The 13476-nt window shown below is 43.9% G+C and overlaps 1 protein-coding gene across 1 annotated transcript in view; it reads left to right on the forward strand.

Annotated features, from left to right (window-relative positions):
- Positions 1-6851, forward strand: part of CAPS2 (calcyphosine 2) — a 62014-nt gene extending 55163 nt beyond the window's left edge. The window contains exon 21 of the mRNA XM_073327744.1: positions 6784-6851. Coding sequence (XP_073183845.1) covers positions 6784-6785 — 2 coding nt within the window. The 3' untranslated portion in view covers positions 6786-6851. The remainder of the gene's footprint in view (positions 1-6783) is intronic.
- Positions 6852-13476: the final 6625 nt, after the last annotated feature.

Below are 13476 nucleotides of genomic sequence, written 5' to 3' on the forward strand. Positions count from 1 at the left end.
GTCATTCCTCTGGGGGTTGATAAAAGGTACACTTCTCCACTCCTGCTGGAATCTACCCTCCCTGGAGAGATTCTGTAGACTACCTGGGATGAAATTGTTGGTGCTGGGGAGAAGAGATGGACCTGATTCCCCTGCTGGGTGTCATGTATATCTGTCCTAGAGGTTTTACAGGAAAGCACTTGTTTATGTGCTAAAAAACACATGCATCAAAATGCCATTTTTACTGATCTTTTAAACACATCATCTGTCCCATTAAACTCATTGACTTCATTGGAGTTAACAGCAGAGATGTGTTCAACCCACTGCTTGTGTACGGGTGCCAGTGATTTGGGAACTAAATATGGGTCTACAGCTTTGAGGTAGTAAACCCAAAATGTTCTTCCTGGTAAACAGCAAAATGCTAGAAGGAAATATGGAAATTTAATATCAGCTAGCTCATAGAAAGAAACTATTTCTCAGACCGTGATTCCTATTTACCTAATTTCACCAAATTGCTAAAACATGCTGGGCCAGCCTTTGCACGTAGATTACAAAATACATTGGCAAAATTGTCTTCTCACGTTAAAAATATGGGGGAATATTTTGCGAGAAAATCTCCATGATGATGGCTTCTCTAGTCATCCTGTGCCCGCATGGGAAGGGCAGGAATAGCCCCCAGAAAGCTGCCCCCCTGCTTGATGAATTCCTGGCATGACAACTGTCTGTACAGAAGCCCTATGGCTCATGTCCCTTGCAATTTGTCTTTGCCTTGCTCTTGTTAGTGTCTGTTCTTTGTCACATAAATCTGACACTTTAAAGTTGAACATAAGTCTGTAGTTGTTTTGCTCACATTTTTGTTCTTTAGATCCTGAAGGTACATTCTCCTCGACCAAAAAGAAAAAGAGTACTTGTGGCACCTTAGAGACTAGCCAACTTATTTGATTTAATAGCCCATCCAAAGTGACAACTCTCTATTACCAGCAGGAGAGTGAATTTGTGTGTGGGGGGGTGGAGGGTGAGAAAACCTGGATTTGTGCTGGAAATGGCCCAACTTGATGATCACTTTAGCTAAGCTATTACCAGCAGGACAGTGGGGTGGGAGGAGGTATTGTTTCATATTCTCTGTGTGTATATAAAGTCTGCTGCAGTTTCCACGGTATGCATCCGATGAAGTGAGCTGTAGCTCACGAAAGCTCATGCTCAAATAAATTGGTTAGTCTCTAAAGTGCCACAAGTACTCCTTTTCTTTTTGCGAATACAGACTAACACGGCTGTTACTCTGAAACCTGTCATTCTCCTCGACCGTCATCCACAATAAATACTAAGGGCTAGATTTTTAAAAAGTATTTAGGCACCTAGTAGAATTTTCAAAAGTGCCAAGGTGCTTGGGAGTTAGGTACTTTGGCACTTTTAAAAATCTCATTCGGTGCCTATTTGAATTTTTAGGCGCCTAAATACTTCTAAAATGTGGCTCCAAGACACTGGAGATTCACATCTCCAATCAAACGATTAAGTTCTGAGGCTGAAAGACTCAAGTGTCTAATGTTTCATGCTAATGTGGTGTTTTCCAAAAATTCTATTTTGTACAAAGCTGGTAGCCTCTATCCTTCAATTAAATGAGAGCTCCAACTTGTGAATCTTTTTGCCCTTTTTCTTTTTTAGTCTCTTCTCAAATGTCCCAATGTTTTACTTGAGTGTATCCTGACTTCTTCCATTATTATTTACTTGAAAGGTAATGTGGTTAAACTGCATCTCTTGTTGCTACCAAAGTTTTGTACCATTAAAACTGCTTGGCGGTATACTTGTGAGAAATCTGGGATTCCCAAAGTCTGCCTCAAAATACATTTCAAACATATCTAGTAGATCTATGTTTGTTGTTCTTGGCATTGCCTAAATGTTCATAAATAGCCGGTGCCCTCAGTACTGGTATTCCCATTCAGTAAAGCTATTTAGCTGTATCTGTAAGGCAAGTTCTTTGCTGCAACGCAGAGCTCAACAAAACAAATCATCTTCAAGGCTGCTCTAGCTTATGCTGATTGCTAAGGCCCTAGGAGCTGTTTATAGCTGAGGATATCCAGAGTGCAGTATGCTATAGATATGTCCTGTCCCTCTCCTTGCACTCACCACCAGGAGGATGGTGTAGAGATAAGTGAATGAATCTGTTTGACTCAAATGACTATTTCAATCGTGGTGACTCTGGCCACTTAATTGAATGAATGTGCATTGATGAGTATGTTTCCCTCTAGTCTAAGGGCTGCAGTGGTAATTGAAATCTTGTGTGGTATCTAATAAAAACCACACAAACACACACAATATCCTCTCCTCCACCTCTGTCATTAAATGGAATGGTGGCATCCTGAACCGGAAATGAGAGCTCTGATAATGAAACCTTAGGAAGCACCAGTGGGATAGCTGTATCAATCTGTCCGATGCACAGATATGAAATAGCCCTTGTAAGAATTGATGCCAGGGATTCCATGTCAAAGCTTGATCGTGTCCTGAATTTTTTTGGTAGTTCAGGTCCAGGCCTATTCTTTTGGGACAAGCAAAAATACATGTTTAAAAGAATTGTGCACCTTACACACACACACACACCACCCCAGTCTAAAGGAGGGGCACAGGACTGATTACCATGGCATCATGTTTTAAGTTCCTGGGCAGAGGTGATAAACTTGGGGCTGAGGGGTTGTAGAAGAGGAGAGAACAGGACGCCAAATCCTCTCCCAAGTGTATCCCTTCTTGAAGAGCTCAGTATCCAGCGATCTTTCTTCCAGGAAAAAATAAAGCCTGCCCTCAGTCTTGTTAACATGAATGCAGACATGGGATTTTGTAGCTATGTGTTGGATTTTATGGAGGAGAAGGATTGGTTGGATTTTCTAATTCTATTTAAGTTCTTACCACAGTGACAGGCCTGGCATATCTGAATGTCCTGTTGTCAGCCTTTTTTTTTTTTTTTCCCCTCTGTCTCGGCCAGAGCCCCTACCCATGGTAGAGGATGAATCTCTTTCCCTGTCTTTGGCTATAGGCTTGAAAGGAAAGTCTTGGCTTGTACATTTTTTTTCCTGTCCTTTCTGAGGTGGAAAGGACTTGTTACTTAATCTAATGAAAGGACAAACTTTGTCCAAAGGCTCAACAAGGTTAGTACCCCCATCACCCATTTTGCAACTTTAGAGATTGAGAATTTGGAAAGCTGGTAGTTATCTCTGAGTGAGAGATTGAATTCACAGGAAATGATGTTGCTGTATCAAATGAGGCACCTGCCCTGAACAAAAAGACAAGGAATGTTTTCCTCAGGACTAGTTTGATTTGTTTATCCCTTGAATTTTCCAGACCATTTGCTCAGGTGGTGACTGCTTCAGAAGAAAGTGTGGCAAAAAGGTGCCTACATGTGTGGAGTGGTTATAGAGTTCCTGGTCCTGCACACTGAGAGGACCAGGATAGGTTGAGCAGGGAGCTTAATAAACATAGGAATTTTCTGGCTAGGGAGTTCTCTAGTGTCAGGGACCAGGGCATAGGCATTCTGGCCTAGTGATTACTGCTGGGCTGGCATCACAGAGTCAAGGGGCAGCCACGAGGGGGTGATTGGCAAGCAGGGATCAGAATAGTTGTGAGAGCCTACATCAATAGGTAAGAGTCAGGGTCAGCATCCGTCCAGGATCATAGCCCAGAAGTAACTATCAGGCTGGAGTCAGAAGCCAAAGATCTGAGAACAAGGCAAAACAAGATGAGATCTAGAGCTGCAGCAAGCCAGACGTCTGAGTGGTTGCCCAGATAACTTCCTTCAGTACTCTCCAGGGTTAAATAGTAAGCATGGGCCCATCATTCTGGTCCCTTTGGTGCCTAATTGCCACAGTGGTCCTTAGATGTGGCTCTTCATGGCCTCCTGGTGGTGATGTGAGTGCATGCTGTCCCATGTGCCACAAACCCAGGTTCCAGTCCCCACAGATCCTTATATCTAGTTGCTGCTTAAGGCATGGCTCTTTATGTTTGTCTTCACACTATGTGGTGTCAAAAGTGAGTGTATCCTTTCTAAAGAAGGATGGAAGGAGGGGAAAAAAGAGCTCCCCAGTGTGGTGAGTAAGTAAGGAAAGTGGAAAATCAGGCGGAGACCTGTGAAAGCTGCAGCAGAAAGGTGGCAGAGCCCTGTCTCACTGCAGTAATGGAACCATAGCACAAATGGCTATGTTACAGAAGTTTAATTTTGGCACTTAGGAGCTGGCCTTGGTGGATCCATAAATTCGAGCGGTTCTGGATTGCTTCTGCTTAAACAGAGAAAGCACAAAAATAGCAGGGAAATGTCCTCATATTTGCCATGGCTGATGCTGATATCCTGTACCCTACCTGTCACTGATGAGGAAAAGAAAGAATACTCCAAAGTGAAAGAGGCTTTTGATGCCCATTTCAAAAGCAGACAATATTATATACGAAAGGGCCAAATTTAATAGGAAGTGCCAGGAACAAGGGGGAAATATCTGAGACTTTCATTACTGCAGTTCATAGTCTTAATAAACATTGCAAATAAGAATGTTAAAAGAAGAAATAAAGATACCAGCACCACTCCTGTCTGAGACACAAGTTTATCAGCACAGTTTTGGTTAGACCCAGATCTCACACTAGCAAAAGCTATAGCTGAAGTGAGAATGCAAGAAACCATAAAGGAACAGCAATCTGACTTACATGCTAGCAGCATAGGGAAGACTGCATCAGACAATATTGATACAGTAAAGAGAAAAGACACAAATATGAAAAGACCAGTGAGGCCAAATTTACAACATAAGAACAGTGCACAGAGAATGGGAGAGCAAAGAACCTTAATAGGAGAGAAAAGCTCTGGAAAATATGGCAAGACACCACCACCGCTGGCAACAATGCAAAAAGAGACCAGATGTAGAAGATGCCACAAAATGGGATATTTTGCAGCAGCAAGCAGGTCACCAAGAGAAGTTGAAACAATCCAAGAGGGAGTGTTATCCTATGACAGTGAGTCCATAGGGACTGTGTCCTCAATAGAACAGACAACACTTTGGTACACAAGCATGAATCTCAACAATTGAAACTGTAAATTTTAAATTGACATTGAGGCATCAGAACATTTCCAAAAGAGAATCTCTCAGATTGTGTCAGATTTGGCTAGCAGATTTGGTATATGGCAGAGAGAAAAATGAACATGATGAGAGACTACATGCAGTTTTAAGACATTTCCAACAACCAGCCTAAACTCATTTTGGGAAATTCTTACCAAATTTAGCTCATGTAACAAAACCCTTAAGAGATCTCCGTTAATGATCAAAATATGTGCATCTGGGGTAGCCTGCAACAGAACACTTTTAATAAAATAAAAGAACTACTGACCTCCACCTGTTTTGACACAAATATTTGGCACAAAATTTGGTAAACTATTCAACCACAGTAACAACAGACGCTTCCTATGGGTTAAGAGCAGTTCACACACAAGACTGGGCAGAAGGCAACCACAGACCTATTGAATTCACCTCAAGAAGTCTCACAGAATCCAAACAGCAGGTCTGCTCAAGTGGAACAGGAAACTCTAGCAGTCACTTAAGCACAGATGAGCCATTCACAGGCCCATCTGTTTGGCTTGAATTTTAACATAGACAGACCATTAATGGCATTATTGAGTTCAAAGCCACTGGGTGACCTTCCACCTATGATTCAAAGATTTCAACTGTGGCTGATGCAGTTTTCTTTCAATTTTGAACATATCCCAGGGAAAGCACTCATAGCCGCAGACATCCTATCTGAAGTCCCAGTTGAGCAGCCGCCAACAGAAGAAGAAAAGGCTTTAGAGACAAAGTCTATGTTGACCTTGTTCTGGTGGCAATTCGTATCTGCCAGCTAACTTCAGTAAGTTGGAGATGAGCACTTTTGATGGGAGCTTCTGCACCTGCTGCCTGATGGAGGCAGAACTCCTAAGGCCTTCCTCAGCCTGGTATTTCTCTGACTTCACCAGCTCTACATCTCAACAACTGTCCCCATTTTGGCACAGGAGACATGTTAGGATTGGCAGATACACTGAAAGGAGCTAACAGCAGTTTCACTTTTCAGGGGTTTGAGAGACTTTCTCCTCAACTTTTTCCCTCCAGTTCTGTTCAGTGATGTTTCTCATCTCTGTAGTTGGGCTTTGAATTGGACTGAAACTAGTTAATTTAGGTTCAAAACTATAAACCCGGGACATTTCCATTCTTCCCTGAAAAAGCTTGGGTTCACTCCCCTTACCTTTTTGCTGTTCTCTGTTTTGGGGAAAAACACTAGCCAATCCCTCCATTTCCCCTCAACCTCTGATATCCTTTTTGGGAGGAGAGGGGATTTGGCCTGTTCCCCATGTCCTCTGCCTCTGAGAATTTTGGCTAAGAGGCCAATTCCTCTTAGGAAACTGACACTTCACTGTGATACCACAGACTGCACCACACATAGACTACGGAAACTCCAGGCCATTACAGAAGAATATGAATTAAAACAAGTGGAAGCAAGAAAAACCGGCTGAGAGACATATACAGTAGCAATATATCCTTTTGTTACGACCTCTGTTAATTAAGTGAATTTTAATGCTTTCTATAACTCACTCTAATTTTGGGATCATATTATTTTTCTTGACACAAATTTAAATCCTGCAATTAAGCTGATAAAATGATTTTTTGCTTATAAAGTCATTTCCTTTGATGACAGTGTTTGCACTGGTGGTGACATTGACTGCAGGTGGCATTCATGAATGCTGCAATTGTTTCTGCTTTTTAGACTAGTTAGAAATTATTGTATCCCACCTCTTCCTCCTCAATCTTTCAGGACCAAATGGAATAGCAACTGAGATTTGGAAGCTTAAAGTGCTGACCTAGCATGGCAGGACTTCATCCAGTGTTCTCAGGATAAGAGGATTTAAGGTACTTGAATGCCAATGCTCCAATTTCACTCTTTTTATAATAGGATGTTGGAAAGGGCCGATAAAGCAAGACAGTTTATACCAAATTATAATATGATACTGTGCTTTTCATGGGTTTAATAGACTTAAGGGACAGGGGACTATTAGTGTTACATAGTTTCAAAGTGACCTTAGGGAAATAAGCACAGAGTGAAGTTTTGGATTTTAAAAATAAAATAAAAAACACTGGAAACAGATCTTCCTATGCTGGCAATTGGCTTTCCACCCCTTTAGTGGATTTCCACTTTCATCTCTGTGCCTTTTTTCCATACTGCCTGTATTCCTGATGCCCTCTCTTAGCCCGTTCTGCTGTGCTTCCTCCCTTTTCTTCTCCAAAGCTAACTTCTTCCATAAAAACTAGGAAGTCTAGGCCTTCCCTCAGAAAATGTTATCAAAATAATAAAAACACAGAACAAACAAAAATAACTTGTAGGGATGGGTGGGTGGGAGGCCTGATAAAACCACTGCTCATTCACTTACTGATTGTTGCTTCCCATTGCTTGGCTCTGATCCATGTCCCACTGAAGTCAGTAGACTTCAGTGGGAGATGAATCAGGACCTTTGTCTCTGTGCTTTGGGCTAGATTGGCCCCAGTAGTGCACAGGTTCACTGAGTGATGATAGAGGGAGATTGCAAAGAGAGCCCCATTGCACACACTTCACAAGGGTCAGGGACAACCCAAGACCTTGTGTTCCAGGTTGCTTCTTGCTGTACCCTCGAGGAGCCAAAATCTCCCCAAATGGGGCAGGGAAGAAGTGTGAGATAGATAGCTTTATTCTTCTCCCGCTCAAAAGCCAGTAGATCTGATCAGCGACGATGAAGGGAATACACAGCAGCAATGGTGCAGCATGCATACTCCCTGCACATCAGTTGGCACAATTTCGCTCTCTTGGATGGTGTGGCTCTGCACTGCCACACAACACAGGGTAGTTTTCAAAGTACAAACTTTGGCCTTTTTTGTTCAGGTTATGGTTCTTCGTGTTTCTACTTGTTTGTAAAATACCTAGCATGCTTTTAGAACTATTATATGAATGAATAATAATCTGGTTTTGGAAACCCCAAAAGAAGGCTCAAGAATACTCTACTCTAATCCACTTTAACCGTGATCAAGCATATTTTATTTATAGGGCAAAATATGGGACAGTAAGTTCAAAGAAACCCATATTGTTAATGTATTGTACTGGATACTAAATGCAATTTGTGTTATGGTAAAGTAGACCCAATTAAAAAAAAGTGTTTAAAAACGCTGCACCAAAATATAATTAACAGGCAGGTTCTTTTATTGGGCATTATATTTGAACATGTCTGTTTTTATGGAAGAAGTTAATTTGGTATATAATATATTTGTTCAACAGACTGGTTTTATCAGATTGATTTTCTATCATATTTTATTTTTGATACATTTGATGGCATATGAATGATACTTTCTCCTTTCCTCACTGAATCATATTTCTGTGGAATTTTAATGTGAGTATTATATCCTATTACTCCATGATATGGTAAAAAGGCACATAAGCCACCTCCACTTAAGTTACCTATAGTTCTCAAAGTATGGGGCATTCCATACTGTTGCAGAATCATGTCATTCTAATAAAAAAAAACACCGAACATTGAGAAATCTGACTTCTCCTACTCTGCTTTCAAGATGCAGGATTTTTATTATTTCTTGCTGGTCTATTTTTTTCCTGCTTTGACTTTAATGAGGCTCTCTGTAGGATGGAGAGCTTCAAGAGTTCTTATTCAATAAGAGACAGCGAGAAAGCACTTGTTACAAAATGAAGATTTTCTTCCAACTCTCTGTTATACTTAAATCACTGATGGTTCCCCCACATACTTTTCCCCACAATGAATTAATATCCTATAATAATACTCCAAATTACATAGCACCTTTCATCTAGAAGGAGCAGCATACAAGGTGCTTTACATACTAGTAAGGTTCATTAACTCATTCATATTTCTTTTTGGTTTAATTCCATTTCTCTCATCAAAATAAAAGGAATTTTAAAAGAGGTCATCTCATTCATTCCTAATAATTATGAACATGAACATTTCTGCATTCCTTTTTACTTTACAGTCTTTTGATAACTTCTCATACTGACTTGCACTCTTAGATTGTACAGAATATTTGATTGAAGGTAATCATAGGTATGCCTTATGAATGCATAGTCTAGAACAGCTGACACATGGAAGTAAAAAGTTATGAGTTTAAAAAACAAACCCCACAACTAATAACAGCATTGCCACTGACAGTTGATTCTAGGATTTCTAACACCACCTAGAAACTTATAAATATAATGAGGGGGAAATATTGGGAATAATCTTGGCAGTAGAACAAAAAATTGACATGGTAGGAAATAACTTATTAATCTAAAACCATAAAGGCTCTGGTAAGGATGACAATAAAGTCTTTTTTTATTTTAATTAAGCTGTATTATATTAATACCGTATTGTGAAATTGAACTCATTGCTGACAATGCAGGATACAGTTATGCTTTCCGTCTAGGACAAGATTGTCATAAAGGACAAAAAACTTTTCGCTGTGTATTTCAGAATATAGTGGAGCTAGGGAAAGAACTTAAGTATTGAGTCTCCTAAACAATTTTTGAAAAGCCATGTTAAGAGCCTAAATCAGTACATTTTAAAATTTGTTCATTAATGAGCTTGATAAATGGTTACATTTTTTCAGAGTTTAACGTAGTATTACAATTCATTGTGGTAATGCTAAATTTTAAACTGAAGCTCTTTTCTGCATGAGGGTCAATAATTTTTTGGTAGCCTTTGCAGTAGTGAAAGCGATTGTTCAGGTTGCAACTCCACTTTCATATAATCCCAGTTTTCACTCTGTCTTCTACAAATTTTCTTCTTTTAGTCACAACCCAATTATTTTTTAAATTTTATTGTTATGTCTTATTGTAGGATCTAGGAACCTCAATCAAAAATCGGGGTCCAGTTGTGTAGACCAGGGGTGGGCAATAATTTTTGCCGGGGGGGCCACTCCAAGAATTTTGGTAAGTTGTCACAGGCTGCACTTTTCTACTATATTAATGGAGCAGGTCTGAGGTCTGGGAGGGAATTTGGGTGCAGGAGGGAGCTCTGGGCTGGTGCAGAGTGTTGGGGTGCAGGAGAGGGTGAGGAGTGTGGGCTCTGGGAGGGAGTTTGGTGCAGGAGAGGGCTCCAGCTGGGGCAGAGGCTTGGAGTGTAGGAGGAGATGCAGGGGTCTGGGAGGGAATTTGGGTGCAGGAGGGAGTTCCGGACTGGTGCAGAGTGTTGGGGTGCAGGAGAGGGTGAGGGGTGTGGGCTCTGGGAAGGAGTCTGTTGCAGGAGGGGGCTCCGGGCAGGGGATTGGGGTACAGGAGGGGATGCAGGGTCTGGGAGGAATTTTGAGTGCAGGAGTGGGTTCTGAGATGGGGTAGGGGGTTGGGGTGCGGGAGGGGGTGCCAGGTGCAGGCTGTGTCTGGGAGGTGCTTACACAGGCGGCTCCTGGCTGGCAGTGCAGCAGCGCTCCATGGCCCCAGGCCGTGGCCCCAGGCCTCTCCTGGAATCGGCTGCAGCTGGCTGCTGCTGTCACGTCTCTGCGCGCCCCATGGGGGAGGGGGAGCAGCGGGTCTCTGTGCGCTGCCAATGCCCACAAGCACCTCCTGCGCAGCTCCCATTGGTCGGTTTCTGGTCAATGAGAGCTGTGCGAATGGTGCTGGGGATGGGGGCAGTGTGCGGAGCCACTTCCTCTCCCTCATGCCCCCCCGCAAGGGGCACACAGAGACATGCCAGCAGCAGCCAGCCGCTTCTGGGAGCGGCCTGGAGCCACGGTAGGCAGGCAGCCTGCCTGTGCGCTCCGCTGTGCCATGGGACGTTTAGTGGAGATCGTGAGTTGGTAGCCAAAGAGCCCAGCTGGACGGACAGAAATGTTAGATGAGCCAGATCCAGCCGTATTTTGCCCACCCCTGTGCTAGGCATTCTACCAACTGGTAATACAGGAGATAGTCCTTGCTTCAGAAAACTGAACATCTGGGTATCAGAGAGGATGCAACAGGTGGAAGAAACAGACAAACAGGGATGGAGGATTGGTATGCTGTTAACAATGCAGCAAACAGAGGTGAGCATAAAAGCAGAAATCTCAGCTTTCCCCTTACCTAAGTAATATCAGTCAATAGTGACTGTATAATGGTATGAAAAAAACTGAGCAAATCTGGTCATTGTTGTAGACAAGACATAGAGATTTTCTAAATGAAATATCAAAATTGTTTGTTTTATGTAGTTGAGGCCTGGCCTGATATGAGTAATTAACGCCTGGAGGGAGGCATCATTTCTTGGAGGATAGAATTAGAGAGCTAGGAAGGTAAACAGATCATGAGGCTGAAAACAGAATGTTTGTACTAAATCAGGTAAGTAACTAGGTCAGTGGGCTAAAATAAAAAACAGAATGTCTGAGCCAGCTAAGATAAGAGTGAAAACTAGGGATGCCAGGCATCCAGTTTTTGACTAGAATGCATGGTCGAAAAGGGACCCTGGTGCCTCTGGTCGGCACCGCTGACTGGGCCATTAAAAGTCTGGTTGGCAGAGGAGGGAGTCTGTAGCAGCTCTCTCTGTGGAGCTCAAGGGCGGTGCGAGCCCTGGCAAGCAGGGGGTGGATCCCAGTGGAGGGGCTGGGAGAGGCACGCGGCTGCAGGCTGGGGGCAGCATGGTTTACCCCAGGCAGCAGCCGCCACGGTGGCCAGGGACTCCCTGCGGAGTGGGCATTGTGGCCTTTAGGAAGTGCCTACAGCCCCCTCCCTACCCATCCCGCTGCTCCCCGGCTGGCAGGAGCAGAGAGAGGAGCTGGCCCAGCTCCCCAGGGGCTGCATGCAGCTGGTGGCAGGGGAGGGGGCTAGAGCGAGCCGCCATCGCCTGCTCCAGGGCATAGTAGCCTGTTCCACGGGGGCTGCTGCATCAGGTTCATCTCAGAACCATGTGACCAGCACATAAGGGGCTGTGGGCTGGTTAGTCTCCTCCCAGGGATGAATGGGCTGCATGGAAGCATAGGGCTAAAGTTGGGCTGCTCTCCCTGGGAATAGGTCCAAGCAGAGTCGGGCAGCAGCTGGGCATGGAGGTTCCAGCCAGTGGTGAGGCTGGAGGGGATGAAGGAGAGGGGCCGGAGGGGGGGCATGTCACTGCAAAAGGTGGGAAGATAAGAAGGGGGCCTGCAGCAGTGGTCTCCCTAGAGCTGCTGTGATTTGGGCTATGCTGGGGGTGCAGTGAGCCAGGGGCAGAGGTGGGGGTGGGTGTCACGGGGAATTCTCTTCCCCCTCCCCCAATTCCTTCCTGCATTCCAGAGAGCAGGAAAAACTTCTGTCCTTGGTGGGCTGGCCAAGCCATGTGTCCAGGATTCATGGCAGACAGAGCAGCCTCTGAGGCCCAGGAAATGCCAGGGCAGCACTGCTATTTAAGGGGCTGCCTGAGATCAGTACTTCCTGGAGCCCCTACAAACCGTCAGAGCCACCCGGAGCCTGCACTCCAAACCCCCTCCTATGCCCCTGCCCTAGCTCAGAGCCCCCTCTTGCACCCCAACCCCCTCATCTCTGGCCTCACCCCAGAGCCCACACCCCCAGCCAGAGAGCCCTTACCCCCTCTTGCACCCCAACCCCCTGCCCCAGCCCAGCGAGGGTGGGGGAGAGCAAGCAATGGAGGAACAGGGGATGGAATGAGTGAGGGCGGGGTGTTGGGGAAAGGGCAGACGAGGGTCTTTGGTTTTCTGAAATTAGAAAGTTGGGAACCCTTGTGAGAACACCCAGGGAACCATTTACTTACAATAGACAAGATAACTTAGGAATGGGTAAAAAGTGGGTTGAGCATGGACAATGCATGGATGAAACATGCTGCACAGGGATTGGTTCCTGCAAAGTAACCAAGCCAATCCCAAAATGTGTGATGCAATGTAGTAAATGCAATGAAATGTGTAAATATATATAAACGAAGAGCTTTTCTATGTAACTTTGGATGTGTGGTATGCCCAGCCTACACCCACCAGCTACTCTTGAATCTGATCAACTTAGCATAGCTTTGCTGTATGCCAAATAAAGGAACCTGAGTGATGAAATCAGGAGTAGAACTGAGTTTTTTTGATCCCAGAGAACTAGATGAAGTTTCTACCAGACCTGGACAAGGTGTTCTGGATGGTGGAAGAGGTCTCATGTGGAATCCCAACATTTTGAAAATTGACCTTTCTGACATTTTTTGTTTTTCAGCCAAAACTATTTGCCAGATTTGACTCAAAATCACAAATAACTTCAGTGCCCTTGAAAAATGAATTTTTTAGTAAATGTACTATTCACTGAAAAAATTTCACCCAGCTCTAGTTGAAACCCATACTCCTCATTAGCCATCCTAGTGGCCTCCTAAATACATTGAACGGGTGACAGCATAGGGGGGCTATGGCACCTTGCAGAAGAGAACCCTTGGGTCAGAAGAACAATTGCCCACAACTACCCCTCTGGGTTCTCTCAAAAAAGAAATGAAGTAACTCTATCCATCACCGCTAGGGTTCACAAGAAAGTCAACAACAACAAAAAATTTGACAGTATTGT

The sequence above is a fragment of the Lepidochelys kempii genome, chromosome 1 (assembly GCF_965140265.1).
Source record: "Lepidochelys kempii isolate rLepKem1 chromosome 1, rLepKem1.hap2, whole genome shotgun sequence".
NCBI lineage: Eukaryota > Metazoa > Chordata > Testudines > Cheloniidae > Lepidochelys > Lepidochelys kempii.